The sequence below is a fragment of the Larus michahellis genome, chromosome 7, assembly GCF_964199755.1.
Source record: "Larus michahellis chromosome 7, bLarMic1.1, whole genome shotgun sequence".
Lineage (NCBI taxonomy): Eukaryota > Metazoa > Chordata > Aves > Charadriiformes > Laridae > Larus > Larus michahellis.
The window spans coordinates 34,840,195-34,856,666 of NC_133902.1; the positions used below are offsets into that span (position 1 = coordinate 34,840,195).

Consider the following 16,472-nt stretch of genomic DNA (forward strand, 5'->3'; position numbering starts at 1 on the left):
TAATTAAGGTGTTTTTTTTTAACGGTAGCTGATTGTTTTGCACTTAGTATTGGGAGGCTGTTCACAGAACCTCGCTGCTGCCTTGGGTTGAAAATGTTCTGCTAATTTCCAGCCTACATTTTTCCATGGCTGGTTTATTTCATTGATGGTTCTGGCAGCTTTGTCCTGTAGATTAAATAGTATCTTATCTAATTGGTGTTTACCTCTGGTACTTATTTAAAGCAGGCATTATCAATTTTCTCTCTGTCATTTACATGAGGTTCCCATTCCTCTGATAATCTTAGACCTGTTGTGAATTTAGCTGACCATGTGGTACTCCACATGCTTTCATGAATACTTCATGTGCAGATGTAATGCGTCCTGTTAAAAGAAGGGAAGCATTTCCAGTAGGATCTGTAGATTACGTTTGCCTTTTCCCTGTTGCATCGTCTTGGTGGCTCAGAGTTGCTCTGAAGAAGACTAACCCATCGTGATCCCCCTCTGTGTCACTTCCAATCGGTGATGACAATGTCTTTGAGGACGACGACGTCGCCTGCTCTTGTATCAAACGTAAACTTTGCATGCAACTAATGTTTGTGTCAAGGTCATTAATGTATTTAAACAGGATCAGTCCTAAGTTTGAGCCTTGATTAACTTGATTAACAGTATCCTTAAACACCAATTTGTTCTCCTGTTAACAGATCCGGTGCATTACTCAGTACATGCTCTGTACAAATCCACTTTCTGCTCTTCTTCAGCTGAATGAACAGTTTCACACACAGCACACTATCAAATACTTTATAGGTGTATTTCTCCTGCGTGGAAAATCATATGTTATATCAATGAGAGAATAAATTTATCAGGGCATGTTTTATTTTTTCTTTTAAACCAAATTACTTTGTGTTTGCCAAGGTTATTTTCTGTGATCGTTTCTTCTTTGATGGTGTCATTACTCAACCAAACTAAGTCTAAAATAGCATTGTATCTGTTGACTAAGTGACTTCTTTGGTGGAGAAATGGATAGACTGTCATGTCCCAGAATAGCTGCCTACTACAATTTTTTTTAAGTATTTTTCCTTTGGCTAAGTCTGCTTTTAACTATGTATTACTTACTAAGGCTCTTGCCAGTTGAGCAGGCCTTTTCCAAATTTAAGTTCTGCGGCATTTCTAAAATAGAAGAAGAATCCATTTGAACATTAAAACAGGAATGGGGCTTTTCTTACAGCTCATGTGCTAAAAGAGTGTAAGTGATTGCTTTAAGCAAATAAACAGTGTTTCTAAAGGTAAGAAAACATCTGGATGCAAGTTGAATAATTCACAACTTCACTATCGCTTTGTGTGTATGTAGTATAATCTTCAGTTGCATGATGGGGTGAAGTCTTTTCAACCGCTGTTTTGGATAGAAAGGATGAATGTAGAGAAAGTAGAAATCATTTTATAGAGGCTGTTAGAAGTCTAGATCTTTTTTTTTTTTTTACTTGGAAGCTGATTAATGTTTTAAATTATTTTTTAAAGACAATGCACATTTATGTCATAGTCTTTTCCCTTTTTCGGTGTAACTGTAGATCAGACCCCACGTTCCTTATAGTATATCCCGTGCATATTTGAACTACTTTGAAAAAGTGAAATGATGTGATGTTTAGCTACAGAGAAATGTCAAAAACAATGCATTTATATGATATGAAAGATTTGCAAGCGCAAGCTAGCAATTGATAGTAATATTATAATTAGCTCTTTATACAGCCTGTTTTTTATTCATGAACATTTTCATTTATGTTGACAACTATCATGTATGCCACCTCACATGGTGCCTTTTCGTTACTGAGAGGAGACTGAACATGAATTAGTATGTTTTTGGGCTTACGTTCTGACTTTCTATTGAAAAATGTTTTTTGGACCAAGTCGTAATAATTAAAGTAGCTTGCATTTTATGTTTGGCGTTTTGATCCTGTTGTTGTTAGTGCTTGTTACCACAGAGCACTGTAACTTCAAGGTGGAACTTCTTTCCACTCAAATAATTTTTGTTGTTAAAATTGCTGGGGACGTTGAATGCATCCTAATTCCATAATCAATAAGAAAATGAAGATAGGTAAACTCGTAGTTTTATAATAAATCAAATTTTAGTTTTGTGTTTGCAAATAAAAATGTTTTGTGCACACCCACCCAGAGAATAAGGGTATTTATTTCTGACAGAAATTTACTTTGTCATTCCATTTTCAGCCATAAAAATCTTCGTGTCTAACAGATCCTTTACAGTCCGTCAGATAAATGGAGCATAATTTCAGACACCGATACAGATACTTATTCCTGCTTCTGAAAAAAAATCAAAGTTAGTGTTCCCCTAGGACAAGTATGTTTTAGTAGATGATTCAGATATTGTTAATTTTTTTTCTCATTTCACCATAGTTTAGACAGGTAAACAGACTGTGTCTGTAGAATGGAACATTTTTATGACAGCTTTTCAAATTAGTGAAGTGGGTTTCATACAAAGCATCTCTGCACACTGTGAAAATCCTGAACTCATTTAGTGTTTTACTTGGACATGGTCACGTTCATATGACAGTAGAGTGTATGCTATTGTATTTATTAGGCAGTATTTTGGGGAAATATATCAGCGGGATGTAAGACTGAGGCACACCACATAATTTTACATAAGCACCGTAGGCACTTAAGGTCAGGGTTAGTTTCTAAAGCAGCCTATGAAGAGAGGAGAGAGAAGATGCTTTAAGAAGAAAGTGAGAACAGGAGCCCTAATTTAAGTGCTCTGAATTGTCCTCAGAAGAGCCTCCTGCTTCATTAACTATATAGGGAGCAGAGCGAGATACGCTATCTAAATCAGGTGTCTGAAATTAAGCCTTGTATTCTTTGAGTTGCTGTAGTTTGCACATTAACCCTTCAACTAAACTCTTTCATTGTTATACTGAGAGCTTAGATGGTGTTCTTTCTCTGGATTAATATCAAAGCTAATTTCTGATTTATTGAGTAGCATATTCCAGCGTAATAACAAATTTGATCTTTTCTTCATCAAACACGCCCCACCTCCCCCAACCTTTGCTACTATCACCAGCTTCTATGGTTCTTACTTCTAGTCTCGTTAAAATTGTTTCTTAAAACGTCGCTCATAGTATCGTGTGATCACAAAATGTTAGTAGTTGGTAATGGTCCAAGGGGGCAGGGGGAATAAGCAAGGTTTATTATTTTAAATGTAATGCTGCTCTTGTGGTACTGTTTGACTCTTGCAATTTTAATACTTTCATAGTTTTTAACAACTGATGGAGGGAGGAAGAGGGCGTTCATGTCAATTCCGTGCTCTGGAGAGATTCCACAATTAAGATCACACAGACTAATTCTGGAGAGGCGAGGAAGGCGTCTCCCTCTTACCATGTGTGAGCAGGAGAAGATATTTCATTAAGAGTACTGGGGGGGAATATTCTGACCCACTTCGTTTAGGTTTCATTAAATTGTTGTGTGACATTAGTGAAAGCTAAAACTAAAACATATTGTAGTCTGCATTTGTGTTATTAGTATATATTTATTTCATTACACAGGAGTTTTATGTAGATCATATTTTTTTGTTTGGGAGTATGGCCTTGTATTTGCTTGTGTACACACAGTACATAGAAGAATCAAAGAATATAAATTTTAAATGGTGTTGTCCACTGTGCATTTCATGTAAAGTTTCTGTTGTTAAGGCATCACCTGTTTTTTTGATCAAATAGTCTATTTATTGATGGCTTATAATTTTTTATAGGATTACAGAGTTGAGACTTTGCTGTAATAGCATTTATATGAATTTTTCTACTTTTTTTGTATAGGACCGTTAAGAATACAATTTTCCATGTGACATAAGAAACCACGTCAAGAGACGAAAGTTGAAATTATCATGCCATAGTGTAAACCTGATTATGGAATAGGGACTCTTTCTACTGATCTGTAGTAGTGTCTCATCAGTCTTGTGACTGAGATTTGCTCCTTCTGCTATAATTTATGGACAAGCATCTGTTAAATTATTTTGTTAGTTTTCAAGATAACCTTTCACAACTCTGCGGTTTATAAATGATAGCAGAAAGAACAACAAGATGTGACTTTCCAAAATCATCTTTTCTGTCCAAAGTATGTGTGCTGCAAGTGGAGCCCGGTGTGCCTGTAACTACGGAACATAACGTACACGATTTGTTGCAGGCTGCGTTGTTATGCAGTTTCATCAATAGTTCAGTCTTGACTGTGCTTGATCCTTGCTGACAGCAACAGCCATGTCTTTTTTTTTTTTTGTCTTTTTTTTGTCTTTTTTTTTTTCCTCGTGTTAAGACAGAATTAATTTTTGGAATTGGCAGACCAAGGAAAACGAGAGACTGTAAGCCTTTCATGTACCAGCAGGTGCTACAGCAGCAGTGTAGTACTGTTTTCATTATTACTCAACTCGTAATTGTTTTTGATCACTTTAATGGGGACCATAATTTGGATAAAGAGATATTACTGAAGTCTTGAAAATTAGATCAGAAATGAATGCCTTAAAAATGGATTTCGAGATCTTTATTCTTCATGAATGATGTGTCTTACAAATGTTTAAAATAGGGCTACCTCAACTGACCTTTTGTTAAATGGAATTCGCTTTATAAGGGACTGAAAAATCTTTTCTTACTGGGAGCTTTCTATTGATTAGCAGAAAAAGTCATTCTGGATTATTTTACCTCTTTCTCTCTGTCTTTCTGCCATTTTGATACTTTTTAATTCAAACTTGGTTGCAGGTCATCAACAGGATTTTTCTGTTATGCATGCTTTATTCCTCCTAGTTGTAAAAGTATTTTGTCCATTAAATACTGTCTGTGTGGTACTTTATTACTTACTACAGGTAATATCATGTTCTCTGCTGTTATTTCTTTCACAGTTCCAACATCTTGCAAACCCAAAACAGCTAAACAAGTTTCACGTCAGTTAAGTCAAATCTTTGTATGAGATACGTTCACAAAGTGGTCAGCAGTATGAAGTTGTAAGTGAGGTGTTATGTCCTTCTGTGTTTTTAACAAACCATTGAACAGTGAATATCTCCAAGTAGCTTTCTAGACCAAATAAACTGAGAACTCTATGCTACTACCCATATTATGTTAGACAATTTGTTAACAGAATTATATCTTGAGGACATGAAGTGTTTTCATATGAATTTCCAGAATATTTTCCCCCTGTCAACTAATGCTGTTTTCTGCCTTGAAGAGTTTATTTTTAAGTGATCTCATATGGGATAATTTTTACTCAGGAGTCATGCCATACGCAAGCATTCTCCAACAATAAATATCAAAATTCCTGATTGAACTTGGCTTCATGGCATTGCTCTCTTTCGGGTGGTAAGCTAACTTAAGGCACTCCCATCCTCAACAGTCTTCACCTGTTCCTCCACCACCCTTCAGTTACATTGGCACAACCAGTTGTAAGGATACATGGGAAAGTGAATTAGTTCAGCTTAAAAGAAAATGGGTGGGGAGGGGGAGTATGAAAGAAATAAATTCTCCTTCCCAAAACTGCTTTTTGGCAGATTGTTTTTGTTGGTGAACAGTATGAATACGCCTGCAGGGAGTGCTGGTAGAGTCTCCGCTCCATGTGCCGCTGGTAGCAGAAAAGCAAGTGTAACATCTGGGTGGATAAGGAAGGGGGTGAGAAGCTCATGTCCAGTTTATGAAAATGTTTCTTTAGAATCTGGGATGCAACAGGAACTAAAATAGTAGGTGCAATACTGGTCCCCCATCTAACGAATGATTTTGCAGAATTATAGGGAATTTAAGATAATGGCCGTGACAGATCAAGACCCTGGAAAAACTTGCTTTGACGCACATGAGGCAGAGAGCCTGGGATTACTTACATTTCAAAGGAGAATGTTAAGGAAAGTTATAAACCCATCTGTGATAAATGGCAAATGACAGTGTTGATCAGGAACTTCTATTCTTCTTTTCTTGATACAGTATCAGTTGAAATTTCGATGAAGTTACACAGTGTGAAATCCAGATCTGGTAGAACAGAATACCTATTCTGTCATAAGATTCCTGAGATCATGGCATGTGTCTCAAGTCCCCAAAAATGTTGTGGGAAAGACTTTTAAGGACTATTCCACTGCATGTTTCAAGGCTCAAGTCAATATGTGTTGGAGATGTGAGTGACATCTAACACGAGAGACAGGTTCTCCGCATCTCTTGTAACGTTCATCTGGATGCAGTGACTGAATACTGGAGGGGATACAAACATCAGACTCCAGGAAGGTATTGAGGAACTTAAAGCATTCAGGATGCACTGGATAAAGGAAATTCTGAGTTCCTGAAGCTCTTATCGTGAGGGGCTGAGAGGAGGCTCCTGGGCAGGGAGCAGCCCAGCGTGGGCGGGCAGCACTTTTGTTCTGAAGCGTTGCTAGAAAGTATTTGCAGGTGACGGGTGGGGGTTGGGAAAGGGCCGTTTGAAATCTAAGGATTGCTGTGTTCCTCCTGGCCATTTGGGAGCAGGGAATAAAAAAATAAATTTGTAAATGGCACTGACAGTGTGAAACAGGATTGCCTAGGTCAGTAACAGGTATTCTGCAAACCTGTAGATTTGTTGTCTTCATAAAATGCAAACTATGATGGTGGGGAAGAAAGTACCTTTTTATTCTTTAATGTTTTCCTATTTAGTCTTCCTTTCCCTTTATGTAGTGCAAGAAGAAAGGGATACCCTGAAAAAGGCAGGTAGCAGTAAGAGTTGCAGCAAGTTAATCTGTTACAGCACAGTGCAGCCGGTGCTTCCTGTTCTTAACTGACCTATTTTGTGATACGAAATTATTATATACGTTAGTATCATAATTTTCACCATTCCATTCTTAGTTGATTGTATTGATTTGGAATGAAAACTTATTGAGGCTGTGAATGTTTCTTATTTATATAAGAATACACATACATATACATCTATATATATGTACTGCACTGAGGACAGTGGGACCTGATCTTTGTGGAGTCTGTCCGTGCTAACAGAAGGGAAGGACATCGCTTACGAACCATATCACGTGCTACTGGTGCTTAGGTAAATTAGATCTTCCTCTCCCATCCCACCAAATCAACTAAATCTAGTGGTACTCATAGTAGAATGTTTTGGGACCTGGGGAAAAAAAAAACAAACAAAAAAGTAAATCATTGCCTAATTTTTTGGCAATGCCTATCATTTTAGATAACTTGTGGATAATGGGTGAGGCTTCAAAAGACAAGAGAAAGCCACAAAGAGGAAAGAAGAAACAAGACATTTTTAAGTCAATGAATTTTCCTTTAATTTCAAGAAAAACGGAACAATTCAACTGTTTTTAATCACCTAGAAGCAACCCAGTTGTCTTCACAAATTCATGTTGGCTATTACTTGTCTAAATTGTCAGATGGCTCTAATATTTGGTTTGTCATAAATTTAATGGTCTTGCATATAGTGAAAAAATATACTTTACTACATATTGGGATTTTATTAAGCCTTTAAAGGTTTCAGTGCCATACAGTATTCTCATAAACAAGTTAGGAAGTATTGGCTAGATGGAAATTACTGGAAGTTGAGCATGCAAGACTGGTTGGAAGATAATACACAGAGCATAGTTATCAGTGGTTCACTTTCCAAATGGAAGAATATCTCATTATGAGATCTGCAGAAGCGGCTGCTGATTGAATACTGTTACGTATTTCCATTAATGAGCTGGATGATGAGCATTCTTGTTAAATCTGTAGATGACCCCAAACTAGGAGATGTCCAGGTGTATGTATAGAACAAAATTAGAATTTAGGAGCATCTCGAGAAACAGAATAAATCATTAGGGAAAAAAAGAGCTAGGGTGCAACTTCTGAGAAGTATTTTATGCAGGAATAATCAACTATGCAAATATAGTATTAAAAACAGCTAGTCAAGCAGGGTCATACAATAAGTTATAAACTGAGCATGAGATAGTGGTGCAGTGCTGTCACCAAAAAAGCAAATGCTATAATGGGTTTTATAAACAGGAGAATCACCTGAAAAATTTGTGAGTTAATCCTCTAGCTATTTTTAATGCTTATAAGACATTATTATTGAGAGCTCTAAGGAGTACATTAGGTACTGTGTGCTTCCAGGAACTTTTAGACCCATCGGAGAGAGTCCAGGAAAGGTTCAAAGTTAGAAAAAATACGTGGCTTACAAAGAAAACTCAAAATAAAAAAGAAAGACTTCAATTTTTTAAGTATGTAAAATGCTGCTCTAAAGAAATAGGTAGTGTGTGTTCCCAGTCCATGGTGTATAGGCTCAGTTAAATTGATGCATTTAAATTGAAATAAAGGTGGCTTAGGCTACACATGTGGGAAACTTCTCAACAGTGGGGAACAAAGGACTAAACAGATTGAGTTTGGAAGGTTTAAAAAATCTGGGGTTGATTAGAAGTGCCAAGGAGAAGAGCCTGTTGGAATTGCTAGGTCCTCTTGTTCTCACTCTTATCTGTAGATCTTTTTTTTCAGTCTTTTGTATGTTTTGATCGCTTAGTTTGATCTTATCTCGTTATCTACATTTGTTTCTTTCCTTCTTGTGGTGCTGCCTGGTATTTTCTTCTTCCGTGCCATGCTGTTTTGTTTCTGCTGATTTCCCCTCGTTTGGGTGTAGAACAGAAAAACAGTTGTTTCTCTTCCATGAGTTAGATGAGGGTTTTTTTGGTCTTGCTTGCACAAAAGCGTACTTTGACAGATCACCTTTCTTCTCAAGGGTCAGTTTTTCAGATCATCTTGTCTTGCAGGTGTCCACTGAGCTTAAGTTCTCTCTGCAGCTTCTCTCTTCCATCGCTACTTCTGATTTCCATCTGAACTCTGTCTCTGTTCCCAGCTGGATCTCTCATGTGGAACTGTCAAATACCGATTTGTAGTTAATGTACATTCTGCAACTTTTGTACCTCTTTATTTTGGTTGTCTGCAGGTTTGGGTTTCTCCTGCCTCAAGAACCATCACCATTTTAGAGTGAAGGCCCTGCCTTCTGCACAGCTCCCCTTTCTGGTGCTTTTTGCTCATTGGCCTTCTCAGCAAGAGCCCCCATTTTTAAGCCTTTCTCCAAGGCCTGTTCTGCATCCTGATTTAATAGCAGGAGGTAACTCTGGTAGTTGTCCTGATCCTTCTACACATGAAGTCACTAGCTTCTTTTGTGTACTTTTTCCTTGTCGGGCTGATGGAAAGTTAAAAACTGGAATGGCCTTAAATGATGCCTTCGTCATACTTCGGAATCTAGTAGTGGCAAGAAAACATCTTGGTCTTGACAGCTTTTCTGAGTTAGTAGTAGATATGCTGATATGCTTTTGTCCTTCCTTATCTCCGTATCAGCCAACGGTAACAGTGTTAGGTGGGAGCGAGCATCTTAATCCCTCTTGGCTGTTTTCCCTGGCCAGAATTTTGAGTGCTGCCTTCGCTTGCAAGTTGTTCAGATCTGTTTTTGTTTTCAATTCTCAATCTGTTTGAGTTTTCAATTCAACTTTTAGTTAAGGTTTTCTTTTTGCCATCACAGAATGAATGGTTGTCTTACTGTCTCTTGGGTCTGTATTTTTTTTTTTTTTCCAGAAGGGATATTTTGTCCATTTGTGGCAAATAGAATCAAATTTCAATCCAGGTACCCTCTGTAGTTGCTGTTGGCACATTCCTCCTCTGCCCAGAGCCACCTGGGGGGAAGAGCCAAGCCACCTTGATAGGGGAAGGCTGTCGGATGTCCAGAATGCTCCGAAAGATCCCTCGCTGTTATTATTGAGCAGGACTAGAATAAGCCTTTCTTCTTTCTGCTCTATATTTTATAATCAGAATTTAGTTTTGACTCTACTAATAATGAAAACCTAATTAGGAAAGAGGATATTTTTGATTGCTGTTAGTGTGTATACTGTTTTCACGTAGTTTTCAGTTTACTTTGTCAAGAAGAGTTTTCATCTTGAGCGCTTTCATATTTCTTACAGTAGTTCAGCTGTTAGTTGTGGTCATTCGTTCTGCCTGTTCTACATGGAGTTTTGTTTTGATTCTTTTTTTTTTTAACTTTTCATGTTGTTACATTTAGTGTTTCGGTTTTTTTTAAAATTGATAATTTAAGTGTGAATAGACTTTTCTCTCAGCCTAAAATCCAATACCCTTCATCATTCATTATCAAGTACAGCATAAAATTCTGGAGACATACTCCAGGATTTGCTTATCTTAACAAAGGCCCAAATGAGTCTACTAATGCTGTCCTTTTACCAGATATACAGCGTTTCCACGCTCAAATAAAGCAGACTTTGACATTAATTGTTACGATTTGTTAAGAGAATTTTGTTCTATTTAGCACACTTGGTTATCCCTAACAGGAAAGCAAACTTGCGCTATTACTTTACTGATTATTCGTCAAGCATTTTTGCTTTGGGGATAATTTCATTTAGAAACATAGCAGTGTATTTATATTTGAGTATTTACCTTTTTTTTATTGTTTTCTTTATTTTGATCACCATTAGGGGAATTCCTTGGTACTTTTTAGTAATTCCTGTGACATTGAAAGTCACAAAAGTGAAAGACACAGGCAGAGAACCCGACTGTCTGTAGAGAGTGGGATGCAGTACCTTATTCTTTTAGTGAGGCTGTAGCAGGTCTGATGTCAGTCACTTCAGAGACCTTTAGACCTCAGTGCTCATTTATTGCTAAAATGTACCAGCGCTGCTCCTGCATTATGAAGATCATCTGTCAACACTTTGAGATATTCTCCTTTGTTATTAAGCTTGTGATGCTCTACACTGTCAGGTTTTTTGCCAATTATAGTTAAGGTACAATGGTGTATTCACTGGATCAAAGTCTCACACTGGCGGTAGAGGAATGATTTGTAAGTCTTTATTCATCTGAATTGTACAATAGAATACCTGAGGAATGCAAATAATCCCTCTAAGGACTCAATAGAAAAGCTGTTAAAATGACAGTCTAAGACTATTATTATTCTGAATTGGTGTTTTAGCCAAAGTAATTATTTCTTATCTTGTTGTTCCACAATAGTTCTTAGTTTATTAGTTACGATGACCATATTTACCAAACAGAATTTGAATCCGATTTTTGACGTTACTTTTAGGCTCAATTCACTTTTTCAAGTTAGCATGTTTCATTCTGTCTTTCACTTGGTGCGTTGTTTAATTAGTCTAGAGACCAGTGTTAGATACTTTCGTTAAAAAAATAATAAAAAGGATGTATGTACAGATGTTGAAGTACACTTACGAATAGCAGATCCATTTCTAGACACATTTTCTGTAAAAGGTTGGCATTTATAAGTTCTGAACTTTGATATCCAGTTTATTAGCCAAAATAAATTAGTTAACTACAAATGTGAGTTTTAGAAATGCTGTTAAATGTCACACGTCGCATTCAGAAATGCACCTTAATTGTGATTTTTCAGTTCACACTTTTCTGAAGGCAATAGTGTTTCAGTATCAGTCCTGGATACCAGACTATATTTTCATTGGATAACTGGAGGAAAAAAAGATCAGTATAATGAGGATTGAAAACCACTGATGGGGTATTTACATAAGTAAATGATAGAAGACCAGCCTTATATAACAAACGTGTGAAAACTGTTGAGTGAACTTTTATATTCTTTGTCCCATCTAAAACCCTACTCAGTGGGCCATGCACTTAATCTCATAATAGCTCTGATCCCCTGCTATTTTCCGTGACAAATGTGTGTTGATGAACTTGTGGTTCAGTTCATTTTTTTCTGAAGTGACATTTGCATTGATTATTTAAAGGTTTGCAGGCCGCAGTTTCAAGGCACTTTAGTATAATAGCAGTTAAAACCTTAGTCTAAATCTTGGAGATTAGCAGTACTAAGAAAAAGAACTCAGCAAGCGTAAAACCCCGTGCTGTATGGTGGGTGCTTCAGGTCCGAAGCATCTATGGCACCCAAAGTACTGTATTTTGTACTTTGTGTCTTAGTGTGCAGGAAATATCCCTATGCCTCTTGAGTTCTCTTGCTGAGCATACAGAGTTGTCATGCTTACCATTCACACCTGGTCAGAAATAGTGCCCTATAAATAACATTGAACTCCTTACAGGTCATTTATGAATGTCTCCCTTAAATTTAACATAAATGGTATTTGCAGTCACGAACGTGATGCCTGTGTTTAAAGGTGGTTTAAACGTCAGCTATTGCTGACGAGATTTTCTTAATTTTTAATAGGATATTGGACATTCAAAAATTAGCACCATAAATCTGTAGCTCTAAATTTGTAGTTTTGTTAAACTAAAAAAAAAATTAAATAATTAGATGTACAGCAAACTGTTACTGATGCTGCCAGTTATTGAGGACGAAGAGAAACAAAAAATGTGATTCTTTATTTAAAAATAATAGTAGTACAATATCTAGGAGCTTTGTCCTGGAGAGATAGTAGAAAGGTAGGAGAAACTCGTAGAAACAGGGCCCTGTATTCATTAGCTATGGCGTACTGCAAGATCAATAGCCAGGAAAAGCAGGGTGCTGCTTGCTATCTAGGAGTTTATGGAGTGCAGTGTTCTTTTCTGTCCGCTAATATCAGCGGCCTTAGCCACTGAGATGCTTTTAAAAAAAAAACACGCCCCAACCACAAAAAACCTGAAGACCCCCAGTTTTACGCCATTTGATAAATATCACTCTTGGAAGTCTCAGAAAAATGTACATCCACAGATCTACAAAGTTTTATTCAGTTAGCATTTTAGATTGCAAGTATTTAACCTCTACCAAAACCCTAGTTATTGTCTCAGATTATGCCTATTTCTGATAGATTAAATGCCAAACAGAAACCAAGAAACAGTGAAATGTTAATGGAGTACACCTGAAGCAATTGCTGCCTGTTAATGCCTTGACCTTGGAAAGCAATACACAAAAAGATGGCATCATAAAACCGTGCAATTCTTATGAATATGTATGTGCTACTTGATAATAATGAATGTGGTACAGCCATGCATGCACTACAAGATAATGTTGTGCCCTTTGTTGTCTACAGGTTGATAAAAATTAAAGAGTGGGTGGACAAGCACGACCCGGGTGCTTTGGTCATTCCTTTTAGTGGGGCCTTGGAACTCAAGTTGCAAGATATGAGTGCTGAGGAGAAACAGAAGTATCTGGAAGAGAACATGACACAAAGGTTAATTAGCATTCATTTTCCCTACACTTTATTATCAACTATTTCCTTGCAGTAATTTAATTGCTTGCGCTGATAGAATAATAAATGACAGAGTAATTACCATTATAAAGAGAGAATCTTCTCCTTTCTTTACCATGAGACAGAGTGAAAAGATTTATTTTAAATTAAGTTTTTAACTGTCATCTGTCATCTCTGTACAGTGTTTTAATTATAACATAGGTATTAGTTATGTATATTTTTGAGAAGGAATGATCACCAAAACTGTTTTGTCATCCATGGGGAATAGGGGCAGTGGAGAAAATTTTGCCATAATTTTTCTGAAGAACTATAATAAATTGTTTCAATATTGAATTTCAGTCAAACAGTTACGCTTTCATGACCTGGAGTCCTGAAAATTGCATGAGACCAAAAGTGCTGCCTGATAGGGTGATTTAAATTTATCCCATATTTCTGTATCCTGCTGAATAAACAAATCAAAATACTGTCTTTATGAGGCTGCAGTAAAAAAAAGTAGTTCTTCTGAAGAGAGTTCAAAGCAAAAGGCTACTGCGATTATTGCTGTGTTTAGAAGTAGACCCGATGTCTTCAAAATATGCGATGTCTTTCCCCGTAAATTGATTACTTGGGGCATTTAGCTGGTTTATGTGTGTATGTTGAATGAATTGGATTCATTTTTTTTTTTCAGTGCTTTAGCAAAGATCATTAAGGCTGGATATGCAGCACTCCAACTAGAATACTTTTTCACTGCAGGCCCAGATGAAGTGCGTGCATGGACCATCAGGGTAAGATTCATACTTATTCATCAGCTATATCCAGTTCCACACTATTGAATTCAGATTGATATCACTGACTTTGAAGTTTGTCATGGTGGCGGTTAGCTAGTCATTACAGATGAGGTTTTTGTCCAGGATAACTTTAATTATTTGTGAGCTGCTGAACAGTGAAAGTGGAGCTGCATTGATTGAGGCAGGTAACAATTGATTCTGCCTATTACATAGTCTGAATTTCTTCATCCTGTAGAATCTGTCTACCCTCCTCCTGTGGTCAGAGATAAGACGTACCAGTATTGTGCTTGCTTAATCTGTGTGACTGGGTTTGTCTGCAGTGAAATTGATGTTGCTTTTCATTTTGTATTCACTAAGTTTGTTTGGGTTGCGGGTGGTTCATTCCTCCTTTGCTTTGCTCGGATTACATTTTCAGCAATAAAAGCAATATAACATCATTATATTCCTCGTGGATACACAGTTGGGCTCAAAACCCTAAAATCAGTGTGCAGTAATTCAGGTCTTTTACTGACTTTAATATTTAGACCTAGTTTATTTTGGTATTTTTATATGTTTAGCCGGGAACTTATGTAATGCCTAAAATTGTATTGTGAATTTTAAATATTGATGTAGAATGATTATAGCCATAGAGATCGACTAATTTATTCCCAGAGGACAGTTAGAGCTGAGCTGTAGTGGTTTGCCTTTGAATGCAAATACGTTATAATATAAAGATTAGTATTGAAAAATATTTTGAAATGCATGTGGTTAGAAACTCTATCTTAAAAATTACAAAAATGCCAACTTTTGGAGATGAAGATCTGTCACTGAGCTGTTGTTTTTTGCATCGGTGTATTTAGTGCTGTGCAGTGAATTTCGTACTGTATTTAATTTCATTCAATGGAATTAATTTGTTTTCATTAATCAACATAATTTCCAGTAAATGTATATTTTTATTAATACTGCTGCAGATGTTTGTGTATATGTTTTTGCACATTAAACTTATTTTACTAAAAGCATGGTTATTTTTTTAGCCTTTTCATCTCATCTCCTTTTATGTGATGACTGCTAGCTAAAGTGCCTGGAAGAGCTACCAAAATAATATAAAAGAGGAAGTTTTGTTGTTCTGATTCTGGCCATAGCTTTTAAAAGCACATTCTGAAACTCCGCTGTTTTCAGTAGGAGAAATGCTTGCTCTATATTAGAAAATTTGAAAGCTGGTTTATCTTAAGACTGATTGTAAGTATCTTTGATTTAATGTGCAAAGATATTTAGTCAGGTAAGCATCAGTGAGTAGCCATATTAACCCAATACATCTTTTATTGTAAAAACTGTGCTTTACACTGTCAGACTCCTTAGCACTTTAACATGCTTTATTAAGCAGCCTTTAGGTCACCATTATTTCTCAAATTTCTCTCCATGGTTGTGTGTGCACAGAATGTATGTCCTTGTAATTTAAAGCATGCAGTTATAATGCATTCCCCTCTATCACATAAACTTAAATTATCTTATAATAGTTGCCTGTGATTTTTTTTTTATTTTTTAGTGATTCAGTTGTTGACATTTTGGTAAGAATACTCATTTTCTTCTATATTAGACTTACTAAAATTATTCTGAAATAAAAATAAGCTGATATGTAGGGCTTGAGATCCATAAATCATTTTTGATTACAAATGTGGTTCGCCAATGAATGTTAGCATTTAATTGAAATTATTTGGACGTAAGTAAAAGTCTTGAGTAATTCAAATTTTAAAGTTATTTAAAAATCTTTATTTTCCTCACTTTCTGCGTGGAGAGCCAGGGATCGAAGTGAATCCCACAACAAAACACAATCATAGCTTCTAAAATCAATACTACTGTTGATACCTATTAGGAAAAACAAAGCTGCCCTTCTTTTAATATCAGTTGGTTTATCTGTGGCAAAGGCATCTATCTGTATGCCCCAATATTGAGAATTACCCAGCTGTATGTGTGACATTTTAACTGATACGAAACAAAGTTTCAGCAGATCCTGAAAGAATATCAAAAAGGAGAAACCTCTTTCCTGCAATCAATCTTCCTAAATGCAATTAATTTTCTTCCGGTCTTCCCTTTGACAGAAAGGGACGAAGGCTCCTCAGGCAGCAGGGAAGATTCACACAGATTTTGAAAAGGGATTCATTATGGCTGAAGTAATGAAATATGAAGATTTTAAAGAAGGAGGTTCAGAAGCTGCTGTCAAGGTGAGCTCCTCATCTTTTTCTTTTCCCTTCCTCCACGTGTGCCATTTTTCCATTTCAAGTCTGTTTTTCACCGGGAAGAAGTTCTTGATGCTAAGCTAATCTTAACAGTCACCTCTAGTAATAGACGAAAATCTATTTTCATCTTTTACTTAAGAAAGAATTCAAATGCACCAACTTACTGAACAGAAATGCAACTATTTCAGTGTCCAGGATGTAACAGTTTGTGGACTAAATGTCAGCGCTAAGACTAAATGCTCTGCTAATTTTTTTTCTCTGTTTACATGTTAGTGTTCAGAATTTAATATGCTTTAAAATGAGCTTGTTTTTTTTAAAAATATTTTTTTTTAAGATGAGATAGCAGATTTTTGAATCACTTCTAAAAAACAATGCAAGAAACGCAGA

General features: G+C 36.4%; 1 protein-coding gene across 2 annotated transcripts in view; it reads left to right on the top strand.

The window, feature by feature from the left end:
- The window catches only part of OLA1 (Obg like ATPase 1), a 103,106-nt gene that overhangs the window by 82,475 nt on the left and 4,159 nt on the right, over positions 1 to 16,472 (top strand). For both annotated transcript variants that reach the window (XM_074594687.1, XM_074594688.1), the window contains 3 exons: positions 12,944 to 13,084; positions 13,770 to 13,866; positions 15,948 to 16,070. In XM_074594687.1, the coding sequence (XP_074450788.1) occupies positions 12,944 to 13,084; positions 13,770 to 13,866; positions 15,948 to 16,070 (361 nt within the window). The remainder of the gene's footprint in view (positions 1 to 12,943; positions 13,085 to 13,769; positions 13,867 to 15,947; positions 16,071 to 16,472) is intronic.